We start from the raw sequence: 12,949 nt of genomic DNA on the forward strand, positions 1-12,949 counted from the left end.
CCCCAAATTTTTTTTTTTTTTTTTTTTTTTTTTTTTTTTTTAAGTTAGACTGTCCTCTAGCGTTTACCTTTTGGGATGTTAACTAGTCATTTTCCTCTAGGCTAAAGCTAAGCTAAATGCAGTACAGTAGTTTTTAGTATGATCTCGTTATCCTTCGTTTTGGAAGTGTTTTCCAGCCCTGAAAAACACACTGAATCGGGATCAGGTCCAGTTGTTCTAAAGAATCCATCTGCTTGGAGTTTACATCCCTAGTAGTGAGGGGGAAGAAATGTCTGCAGCCGAGAAAGAGAAACATGTTTAAATAAATACCACAACGGAAATTTTGTAATGTTTCAGAACGAATTTGTGAACACATTAAATAACTCTTCTTTCAGAAAAGGGCATTCCAAAGAATGAAACGTGACAGTTTATCATTTATCCCAACAACACTGACAGGGGCATCTATTACGGGGGCATCTATTGCTATTTTATGAGCAATACGAAGATGAGTAAATGGCAGTTCCCTATGGATAGCCAGAGCTTCCCAGTGCAGCCTTCTGTGATGACTAAGTGCTCTGTGATTGTGCTTTTATCCAGTGTCGCTTCTTCACAGTAATAAGTGAGCTTTAAGTGCCTTCGGCTTCTAATCCTACCTCATGTAAAGAACAGCGACTTTGAAATCAGAAATGCTTCGATTGAATTTTTACCTCTGCTGTTTACTGGCTTTGTGTGATTCATCTCTTTTAACCTTTGTTTCCTTATCTATAAAATGGGATCATAATTCTTCACAGAGTGGCTGTGAGGATTAAATGAAATGACACTTGGTAAGCCCTCCAGTAAACAGCTCTCTTCCATTCCCCCACTGGATTGTCAGCACCACAAATGCAAAGTGTGGTTTCTATTCATTTCCTACATTATCCATACGGGTTCCCCTTTCCTCCATCTTCTGCCCCAATTTCGCCCCATTGATTGGTTGCTTTAACTTAACCTACTGTGATTTATCTAGGTTTAGTACTCTTCACTGCCATTTCATTTAATTTGAAAGGGAAAACAGCCTAAAACTTAAACAAGTGATACAACTTCTAGAGTTTCCTGTGTTCACTCTGTTTCTCTCTGGAAACATCTAAAGAGACAACATATTCCCTTTTTAAATCAAGGATTTAAAATTCTTGAAATTCTTGAATTCTGTACAAGCTCAGTTTGTGTTAACGTTAAGGACACTAAATTTTCTTCTTACCAGTCTTATTTTATTAAAAAAAAAATCTGGGGCAAGAAAATTTGCAGATAAAAAGGCAAAATTGACATTGATAGCAAACAATTTTAATTAAATACAGGGGACAGTAACAGTAAATATAAAACATAAAATCCAATATGCAGGGATGGGGGAACCCTAGAGAGCTGAAGGGGTTGAAGGGATCTCCGCTGATAACAACTGATGCAAATCTGTATTTGAGAGTTTCTCATGCACCTCCTTAGAAGTACATGCCTCACTCTTGGCCCCAGAATCTCATAGACACAGGAACACACAACACGCACTCAAACATGAACACACATTCAAACATATACCCCTCCACACACATGGGAACACACACATCCCGACTGAGCTCTTTCACCCAGTTTGCCTCCCTCTACATCCATGAGGGCTTGAAAAAGAAAACTTCCAGCAATTCGCAATGGCTTTACAATTCCTGTGTGTACCATCTTCCTGCTCTGGGTTTACAGGAGCTGTGGGATTAAGGGCCATTTACTTCCTGGAGTGGACTCCAAACAGGCAATCAAGGGGCTGGCTTCACCCTCCACTGTCCACTTATCAGGTTCAGAGCTTCCCAACCATGGAAACTTGGCTGCTGTTTTAAGGACGTTTTATACTTCAGGTCAGTGGAAATCAAAAGGAAACCCTGAAAAGGATGCAACAATGAAGATGATATCAAACTTGGGGCACCTGGAGCCATAGGATGTCTGAGTTTGCCTGAGGGGTTGGGGAGACGTGGTTTCTTTACCAAGTCCTACTGTGCAATACCCTTCCCAACCCCTGTCCCCCTTGTGAGTGCCTCAGACATAGGAACAGGCCATTTTGGATTCTTGTCACCTTATGTGACTTAAGCAGTTATAGAAAGGGACATGGGGAGGGAAGAGGGAGTGCAGGGTAGTATAGAGGATTGGAGAACTCTGTCAGAATCTTATGTTCATCTCCCCAAACCAAAAAGCCCCAGAAAGGAAGAAACAAGGTATTCTGAAGTTTGTTAATAATGATTAACCAGGAAACAGCTCACAACAGATCCCTGAACTCAGAGGAGGGTCTTGGTTCAGGCAAAAGTTTACTGACTGAGAGAATCAGAAGAGTCAGTCTAGTCTCAGATATGCCCTTTTCCAGGACACAAGCCACTTCACCTCTCTGGATCTTACTTTCCTCATCTATAAAATGGGATTAATAATCCCAGCCTTACAAGTTGTCTTGTGGAACAAATGAAATACAGTGCACTAGTGCATCTTCTTGTAGTGTGGTGTGAATAAACTTGGCTTCAAAGGGAAATCAGACTTGGTCTGATGGGGTTTTTTTCCACTTTGATCTGATTTTTAAACTCAAGTTTAAGTGCTTTTCATTGTTAATTATGGGCTTTAAGAGTTAAACATCTTATTTATGAAATTCCTCGGGCTGGGAAAAAACAAAGCAAAACAAAATAAAACAAAAAGTAAGCAAAATAGGAAGAGGTATATTCTACTATGAAAAGAAATGGGGTAATTAACATTGACAATTCTTACCTCAAGAACTTCAATATTTGAATTGACGAGTGAGATTTTGTGTGGATTGGGCAGAGGAAATCCTTGCTGCAATTTTGCTAAAATATAGAACAAGATGTAAAATAATTGGGCACGGGCATGGAAGATTTAGTAAACCTTTTAGTAAGAGACTAACAAGAAACTTTTTGATAATTTATCTTTCCATTCTTCCTGGTTCTGTGTCTTCATTCTCTCTGATATGTCCCCAGCATTTCCCTGAAAGAATGGTTAATTAATCTGTGCTTAATAAAAATGCACCTGCAACTATGGGCATTTGGATGGCAGAAAAATGCTGGCAACTTGTCCAACTTGTATTTTGAAAATACCTTAACTAGTGGGTCCTGAGAATATTTTGATCTCCAGTACAAAGCATATTTTAACCAAGCCAAACTCAAGATGCTACAGTTTGTGAACAATTGCAGTGTAGGGAGAAGGCCTAGGATTCATTCATTAAAACTGTGTCTGTCCAGATGGTGGTCTTTGCATAAGAACCACAGAGACACCTTCTAGGATCATCATCTCATTTCTGGTTGACCTGAAGGAGACTCTTGACTGCCTAAGGAGAGTGGTTTTAATCTCCTTAACTCAAGCAGAGTTAGCCGTTCTTGCTGAGTCTGCAAGTAGAGTTGCTAACAAGGCCTGGACCTGGAACTTGTCCCAGACAATACCCAACACTTAGCCAATGTCAGTATCACATTGTTTCCCAAGAATCCCTTACCGTTGGCCAGTGGGAGGACTCCGAAGTGGAGAATGGAAGACAGAATATTCTCAAACCTCAAGACCTAAAATGAAAGGGGAAACTGAATCAGTTGCCAAATCAGAGCATTTTGAAAGCACCATACCTGGTTTGGACATGTACTCTCCCAGACATTATCAGAACTGAAAGCAATAATTAGCATCTCCCCATAGAGATATTCTAGCTTTCCAGACACTGAAAGCTATTTTGTGGGAAGCCATTTTACAGGGTTTCCTAATCTTTTTTCCTCTTTGAGGATGGACATTTCAGTTCCTCTCTACAGTAGATCATGGTGACAACAAATGCAGAGGGACCACACGGTGGCAGCAAACATAACAGCTTAGATACTTATCAGGTAAGATAATCTTGAATGACTAATAGATATTCCAATTAGTAGTCTTCCATTAATTTATTGGGAACCCTGGCCACAGGAGTTTCCTTGTATTATATTATGCTCTATAGCTAATAGCACCACCAGCACATGCAATTTATCTTTAATAAACTATGGTAGTTGTATAATCTTAGTAAACTGCTGGTCCCTGGGAAGATTTAGATATTAAAAACAAATGCACTATGATGAACATCAGTTCATTCAGTGAATATGTTTTAAGCATCCTATATGCTTAGCAATAATAAGGACCTCTTTGAAGCTTAGCACAGGTGCCTCTGAAGCAGATGTCCTAGGTTTATCTCTTGTTTTTACCACTTTACTGTGTGATGTTGGGAAACATCTCTCTGTGCCTCAATTTCCTCAACTGTAAAATGAAGATAATAGTACTAATCTCAGAGGGTTGTTATCAGGATTAAACAAGTTAATATTATGTAAAATGCCCAGTATATACCATTGTCATTTTTCAGAGATGTCTACAAACACTGCCAAACGCCCGTGGAGGGGAAAATTGACCCTCGTTGAGAACCAGTGCTCTAGAACATAAGCGGCATGAGGGTAGGGACACCAATTAGTGATCTGGCTGATCTTCCTGGAGCTTGGGGAGGGGGGTTTCCAAGTCGAATGTTGGGATGACCTCTTCCAGGAGGTCACCAGGCTAGAACCTCCTAAGAGGCACCTACACAACCTCCTAAAATTAGGCACCTTGACCTAATTTTAGGAGATGAGTAGATATCCTTTGAAGAGCAAACCTAATCATAGCCTAATAATTATACATCATCCTTTGGTAGTCTGAATCTTAAATTTAACTCTAGAGGATTATTTTATCCAAAAAATGAAATGTCTGGGTTCTTCTCCCCAATATTACACAGTCTTAAAGGTCTTTTGAGTTCTTTTGAAAGTCTTTTTGAATAGATAAAAGTAAATTGGAGAGTTTAATAGTTAACAGGCTTGGTGGGTGAGTAGCTACATAAAGAATTTTAAAGTTAAAACCTACAATCTGAGGCAAAGAAAACAATCATCCAGTTACTATATAGGAAAATTCTCATTTTCCCCTGTATGGGGACTCTGAGAGCTCTGATTCCTACCTCAATATTGCTGCGAATGGATTCTGGGAAAGAGAAGCGGAATCTGAAAACAAAACAAAGCAACAAAAACCAATGGGAAAAAGTTAAAGGAGGGAAGACTTAAAAACAACCGTATCGGAACAAAGAAACAAAAAGGAAAGGGAACTTTTTTTTTCTTTAGTTCAATAAGCCGTTATTTAAAAAAACGACACAAACTTTTAAGAACATAGTGTTCTAGTACATCTTTACCCCTATATTTGCTGCTTAAGAAGAAGAGCAGGGGTAGCAGAAAGCTTGGATTTGTAACCAGGATGGGTTGCCCAAGTGCATTTGCTATGTGCAACTTACTGTTGGCCACTTGGAATGCAGAACATTCTTAAGAAACGGTTTTTAGGTCTTCTTGCTCTGAACTCAACCTTATAACTTCCCCGAGTCAGGCCGGTCCCTTATTAATAAATATGACAATGATGATGATGATGGTGGTAGTGCCACTGTAGGACGTGGACTATTCTAGGAGCTTTGTAAACATTCAAAAATTTAATCTTCATAATGACCCTGTAAGAAATGCTACTATTACTGTCCCTTTGGCAGACAAGAACACTGATGATCAGAGAGGGAAAGTAAATTTCCCAAGTCACAGAGACAGAAATTGATAGGTGCAGGTGACAAATCTCACCCTATTTGACTCTTAATTTCTATGCTCTGTCTAGGCCACACCCCTCTGAAGGAGGTATTACATGTATACTTTTTTTAGTGGCTCAGTCAGAACACATAAGGGAAACGTTAGCTGTGATGGCTATCTGATATGAAAGGCATATTCTTTGTTAAAGAATAGGGACTCTGTAGAATGCCTGAGTTTGAATCCCATTTCTGCCTCTTACTACATAGAATTACTTACTCTCTCTGGATCTTAGTTTTCTCATCTACAAAATATGAATAAGAATGGTACCTACCTTATAGGACTATAATGAAGATTGAATGAAATAATGCACATAAAATGCCTAGAACTTTGCCTAGCATATCCTTAGCACTCTATCAATGCTGTTATTATAACTAGGAGAAATGCTAACAGTTAGGCCAGCACATAATGCCCTTGATATTCTTTGTCAAATACAGAGCCTTTGCTATAGGTCCCATTAGCAGGGAGTCCCTCACCTCCCCAACACAGCCTGTCCTGATGCTTGATATTTGTAATTTTCATGATAAAGCTAAAGGCCAACATTGCCTCTTTCCCCATTTTTCCAAGGACTGATCCACAGGTAGTCCTCCCAACATACACACTCGATGTTCAATGCAATAGTAATAGTAATATGAAACAATAGTAATCAATAGAATTGTACTATGGAGCAATAGTAATCCACAGGGAGGATTCCTTCATTTTACACATGGGAAAACTGAGGTCCAAAGAGGGGAATATTAATGGCAGATTTGGGACTGGAACACAGATCTCTTGATGCCACCCCAAAGCTCCCTTCCATTATACGATGTTGACTCATCTTGTTTTCCCTATTTAGCTTCCTATGGCTCACTTTTGCCCAGGTCTAGAGTCTTACTTCTGTATCATCCTTCCAGTGGAACTCCCTGTCTTCAGTCTTGATTCTCTCCAATTCGTCTTCCACACCATCCCCAGAGTGAGCTACATTTACACGCATGTCTGACGAGGACGTTCTCCTGCTCAACTTTCTTTCCTGGTTATGATAAAGTCCGAGTGATTCATACAGCACAGGAGGCTTTCTGTATCCTGACTCCCAGCTGCCTCTCTGTTCTCATCTTTCATTCTCTACCTTGAATTTTTTTTTAAGGTTAGCAATTATTTAATGTATTAACATTTTCACTTATAAACATACAATTTGCATATACAGGGAAAAATAGGTTCTGAGGACACAACAGAATACTAGAGACAGGCAAGCAATCAGAAAAAAAGATCAACCTGGGGGAAAAAAATGGAACTGCATCCCATGCTGGTGTCTACATAAACTTGGGAAGCAGAAAGATAGATCACACAGTAGCACAATTAATGCAGAAAATAAATGTGGGTCATTTTGTCTCAATGACAGGAACTTCTCCCATGATCCAGATCTTGGGTCCCGGTCTGGCCCGTTTCATGAATGATGATCTGAAACACAATCACGGGTCTCTCCCTTCTCTTTACATCTAAGACGCTGAAGTTAACTCAAGGAATTAAAAGAACAGAGCTAAGAAACAAGCAGACTGGCATGTGTGCAATGTCAAAGGCCAACTAGTTAAAAGTACACATGGAAGTAAAATACTGACTAAACCTGAACAAGTTCCTTCCAACTCACCTAACTTCTTGATTTAGGATTACCTAATTGTTGGCATCTACAAGAGTTGGGGCCAGGGAAATCAAGTATCTCAGCCCATCTTTATACAGAGTATGCATTTCCTCTCAGGATCAAGTCACTAGTGACACTGAACTTCCAGACTCAACTATAGTTGCCCAGTGGGGCTGGCCCCACTGGGGACAGGGACTGGAGATGTTGGGGAATACGTGTGCCCAAGCTTCAGTCCATAGCTCTCCCCCTTCTGACAGAGGGAAGCCAGGGGAACACAGGGAGACCATCTGCTTCAAGGGCATTTCACTGACATAACTCAGTATCTGTGGTTCCAGTAACTCCAAATTCAAAATTAATACCCTGATGTAACATTAAAAACTGAGTTTAGTGTTTTGTAAGTAAAGCATACAGCTCAAATAATGATTACTATCTGAACAAAACCATTCTTATTGCATACGATGTAAAATAACTAAAGTAACATTTTTAACCATCAAAACCAGTGTTGTCACACATCACATCTGGCAACTTTCCACCATGTCAAACATCCAAAGAGATGACAGCCAAGTATACTTCTTTTCAGGTGGAAACAGACTCTCCAGAGTCAACAAGTGCAACAGAATTGACTAGGAAAACAGACCTGTGGTCACCACAAAGTTCATTTGGCATCTGGTTTCATACGGAGATAGATCTATTTAAGTCTGCCTTAGAGGTGGAGTGCATTGATCAGTGGAACAAAAGACTATGTATGTAACTGGCCACATAGAATACAAACAGAATTTGTGCTACTAGGAGTGTATTTTATGGAAAATAGGGTCACATGGAATGAATATAGGGGCAGAGACCTTCAATGTGCTAAACTGCCTTTGTAAAAGTACATTTTTTAAAGCATGCAGGGCAGAAAACTGGAATAATTGAAGTTTTAAAATTTACATAAAGAAATAACAGAAATGCACGACTCTCAGTTTTCCAGAGCTTCACACATAGTTGGGGCTCAAATTAAATGGTTTAAGCTTCTCTGGAACATTTGAGTCAAGAATAAAAACAAGGCCGGTGTCCTGATCAGGTAGAGTAATACCTTGAGCAGGTTATTCATGTCCTTAGGCCGCAATTCCCATCTGTAACCTGAGTCTCCCCAACCATGCCACCATGGGGGCTGCACGCACCCCAGTGCTCGGGGACAGCCACAGAGCCCCAGTCCTGCACAGGACAGGAAACGGGCTCTTTAACAGCCTTCAGAGGGTGGAAAAGAGGATCCTCAATGCAGCCCAATCCCCTGAAACAGCACTGTAACTATGGCTCTCATTCTACTTTCCTCACCATTCTCTTAATATTACTTTCTCAACAAGTAGAAAAATAAGCTCTAAGTAGGCTGAAGTGGCAATAAAAATAGTCAAAGTAAATACGAAAAACATGATGCCTCTGAATAAAGCAAATCTACCTCCACACACTTGTTTGTAATTGTTTTGCCTTGTTCAAGTTTTAAATGATAAAGCCCTAAAACGCTGAGACTCAAGTCTACTCCTAATTTGAGATGTTTTCCAAGGATCGCTACCAAAAACAAACTAGTAAAAATAAAATGAAAAGGCATCATTTTAAAGGGGGGGGATCTGCCATCCCGCCCATCATCCTGAGCAGTCAGCTTTGCTGGAAGCCCGCAGAGCCCCAGAGGCTGTGGGCATATCACACCACTGCCTCAGGAAGGTTCCAGCCTACAACTCCTGAAGTAATGTGCAGCCAGTTCTGGTCTGAGGTTTCAAAGTCTGGCATTATAACAAAACAGCTGCAGTTCTTCTTGCCCTAATCACTCACTCACTCATACATCACCATGTTACTAGTGTAATACTAAAATAAACTATCCCTTAAACACTAAGGCCTAACTCTAAAAGGAAAATGGCCTTTCCAAACAGGTGTGTTCAAATAAGGTAGTCTGAGAGTCCCATAAAAAACTCCAAGAATGAGCCAGTGCCCCCAAATAGTCCACGTTTTAGCTAAACAGCAGTCCAAAGCCTTCTCTGTGGTACTTATATGGATTAGTTATAAGTATGACGTCACTACTTTCAAAAGAACTACTAAAACTACTATTAAAAACATTTATAACAAACAGAAATGCCCTGCAAAGTATATTATTGCACACAGGGTATCAGAAGCTATGCACATCCAGGTTCCAAGGACTCTAGAAGACCCAGAACAGAGACCCTAAGGCCATGCCTGTGGCTGCTGCAGCCAGCATGCCCAGCGCCAGGTCACTGTCATTGTCTCAATACCGCTCACGAATGATGACTTGGTTGGCAGGCTGCTGTCCATAAAGTGCTGCATATGGGTACTGATAGGGTACAGCATAAGCCTGCCCATTTGCAGCACAGAGAACTTGAGCTCCTGGCAGGTATGCACCACTGTATGGACCATAGCCATATGCCTGCTCAGGGGTCGGTGCAGTATAGGCGGTGTAAGGAGGTGGGGAGGAAGCCATGGCAGTCTCATCATACATGACTTCAGAGCCAACATGAGCTGTGTTTGTCCTGGAATCCTGAAGTGTAAATTTCCAGGCCAAACAATCATCTGTGCTTTCTGCACAAAGACTGATGGTTTTCCCATCTCGGCAAACAATCTGCGGCAGTCTTTTGCCTTCCCACCTGGAGGCTGAATATCCTGACACTCGTGTCCCATGCGGAGGTTGATGCAGTCCACTGGCATGTGTGCCTTATCCTCTACACTCTGCCGAGTCTGGTCATCATAATAGGTCAGGTGACCATCTGACCACAGGTCAAACCAATTCTCCTTCCCGTGCTTCAAAATAGTACTCTGTCTCAGCAACCATCCACTCTTCACAAACGCCGTCTCCTCACCTGCAAAGCCTCTGGCCACAGCCGTGCACCAAAGCAGGGCGGGAGCGCAAGGTCGCTGCCGGGCTCCTCGGCTCCGACTGCCTCACGCCCTCTACCTTGAACTTTATACTCAGCAACTCCGAACTGCTTAGCATTATGCTGTCTTTTTCATCAGGTACTATATACCTGAGTTTAAAGTATATTGGCTTCAAAACACATACCAAAAAATCCTGAAAAATTAAAATTAATAAATGTCTGCAACAAGTAACATTATGGCCACTAGTCACATTAACTCAACCTGACTCATAGTTAAATATAAATTATATTTACTGTGGAATGCATTTGCATATGTGCAATATATTTTGGGATGGAGTCTCCAAAAATTAGAGTGGGTAAGGCCGTAAAGACCCTAAAACGACCTTGAGGTGTTTCCTTGCATATTCTATGATATTTCTGGCCTCTATGCTTTTTGCTCACGTGGCTCCCTCTTTCTAGAATCGCCCTTCTCCTTTCTCTTTGGCTGGTTAACTCCTTTTACTTGCTTAAGATTTAACTCAGGTGTGACCTCTTCCGGGAATCTTTCTGTCATTTCATTTAAGGAGCAGATATTCACAGAAGAGGTAAGTTTGCTTATTATCAGCCAATATCATGTGAGCATGAATTAGGTTTTGAGATTTATTCAAAGTGACAGCTAGGAGTAAAAACCAGAAAGACTGTTAATTCTGACAAGGATCAGAAATGGTATCAGAGGCACTGTGGCTCAAACTGATCTTAGTAGAAAGTGAGGACCAGAATCATTGGGGCATCTTTGAAGGAAGTAAGCTGAGCAGTTGAACAAACATTTGCAGGCACTGCTGGGGAAATGTGGGTGCCTCCCCCTGGTCACCCTGCCTCTTACAATGGGCAATCTAGAGCAATTTAGAAATTAGGTCTACATAAAATGGAACACACTTGTGAGTTTCCTTTCTCTTTTCATCAGAACCCTAAGCCATGATTGGTTATCTTAGGACCACCTGAGCTTCCCGCAAACCAACTATCCTTTCCTACTAGGGCCGTATGACTTTTATCTATTTACTAGTCTCTAGGCATATTTACTAGGTTAGTTTACTAAGAGACAAGTCTAACTGCAGAGAAACAGGTGGAACAAAGAGCAAACTCTTCCTGTCCAGGTTCTGAAAAACACACAAGCTCAACTCAGACCACTAGGTGGCGAACGACTTCACTCCTTTGACATTTTATCCTTCACCTGACACCTAACCTGTTACTTAAAGCCCTGCTACTAGCAGCTAATTTTTATTACAGAACCACAGAGTAGCTGAGGAGAAAGGGAGCTCAGATATGTCTACCTTGCAGGCATATAAAAGTGTAGTTTATTTTTAAAGTTTTGGAGAAGGTTTACTGCTCTGATTGAAAACCAGAGCTAAAGTGCAAACTTTTAAGCATGGCAAAAAGCCCTTCATAATCTGAGTCAGTATAGCAACTATGACATAATGAAGGCCAAGTGGACCAAATCACAGGCATTCACAATGCCATTCCTCCAACCCTGTGGCCATAGCAGACATTGAAAATCAATCCTTGCACTCAATCCCCTATAATGATTGCTTATCTCTTTGCCCTATGACTATAAACTCCTTGTGGGTTGAGATACAGTCTTAATTCCCTCTGTATTCGTGGGATTGAGTACAGAGCATGGCACACTTAGCGCTTAGTGTTCATTCATTCACTCATTGATTCTTCCAACAGATATCTATTGAATACCCAGTATACAGCAGCTCTGGGACAGGTACCAGAGATACAAGTGTGAGAAAAACCAAACACACTCACTGCTCCATGTAGCTTACAGCCTAGTGGGAAGGCAGACATCAACCAAATAACTGCACTGATGAAAGTTTAACTACAGGTTAGATCAATAGTCTGAAGGAAAGAAATATGTTCATTTGCTCATTGAGGCAAATGACAAAGGAATCTGATCTAACTTGGTGGATGCAGGAAGGTTTCCAAGAAAGGGCTGTGTCCTTGAACTGACATATGAAGAATGAGCAGAATTAAAAAGGCAAAATGGGGAAGGAAGAGTGGTCTGGGCAGAGGCCAAAGGCCCAGTGAAGGGAACAGAGTTATGGAGAGAGCACAGTGAGACGATGCTAGACAGATAGACAGCGGCTGACCGGGCTGGGTTTCTCAAGTCATGTTGGAATTTTGATGTTTACCTGAAAAGGAATCTGTGGCAGGTTTCTAAGAAGGGGGAGGAGGTGAGTGTTTTGTAAAGATCACTCTGGCTGCAGTATGGAGAAAAGACTGGCAGGCTGAGAGGTGCCCAGGTGCTGCTTCTATGCTTGGTAATGTGCTAGGCAATGTGAAGAAATTTATTTATATCTATATTTATGAGGGATGGGGGGAAACTTTATGTACAGGAAGCAATTAGAGGACAATACAAAGCAGCCTGTATTCAGGTGCTCTTTTGTGGGCTTACACACTACTTGTTGCAGGAATTCTGAGAAGGTGTGAAAAGGTGATGAGACCAGCGAGGGTTGTGTGTGTGTGTATGTGTGTGTGTGTGTGTGTGTGTGTGTGTGTGTAATACGGGAGTGAGAGCAGAAATAAATTTCCCTTTGAGAGAAGCACTCTGTATACTACCATGTACAGGCACCCTACCCTGTCCATTAGCATGTGGTACATATATACAATGGAATATTACTCAGCCATATAAAGGAATGAAATTGGGTCATTTGTAGAGACATGGATGGACCTAGAGACTGTCATACAGAGTGAAGTAAGTCAGAAAGAGAAAAACAAATATCATATATTAACACATATATGTGAAATCTAGAAAAATGGCATAGATGATATTATTTGCAAAGCAGAAATAGAGACAAAGACAT

At 41.0% G+C, this 12,949-nt stretch overlaps 1 protein-coding gene and 1 pseudogene across 1 annotated transcript in view; both read right to left on the reverse strand.

Annotated features, from left to right (window-relative positions):
- Positions 1–1,754: 1,754 nt before the first annotated feature.
- The window catches only part of BPIFC (BPI fold containing family C), a 35,920-nt gene continuing 24,725 nt past the window's right edge, over positions 1,755–12,949 (reverse strand). The window contains exons 12-15 of the mRNA XM_007449432.1: positions 4,973–5,015; positions 3,479–3,542; positions 2,743–2,819; positions 1,755–1,877 (exon numbers count right to left, since the gene is read on the reverse strand). Coding sequence (XP_007449494.1) covers positions 1,755–1,877; positions 2,743–2,819; positions 3,479–3,542; positions 4,973–5,015 — 307 coding nt within the window. The remainder of the gene's footprint in view (positions 1,878–2,742; positions 2,820–3,478; positions 3,543–4,972; positions 5,016–12,949) is intronic.
- On the reverse strand, positions 9,419–11,902 carry LOC103077877 (pleckstrin homology domain-containing family B member 2 pseudogene; annotated as a pseudogene).

This window comes from Lipotes vexillifer, unplaced genomic scaffold (assembly GCF_000442215.2).
Source record: "Lipotes vexillifer unplaced genomic scaffold, Lipotes_vexillifer_v1.1 scaffold374, whole genome shotgun sequence".
In the NCBI taxonomy this organism is placed as follows: Eukaryota; Metazoa; Chordata; class Mammalia; order Artiodactyla; family Lipotidae; genus Lipotes; species Lipotes vexillifer.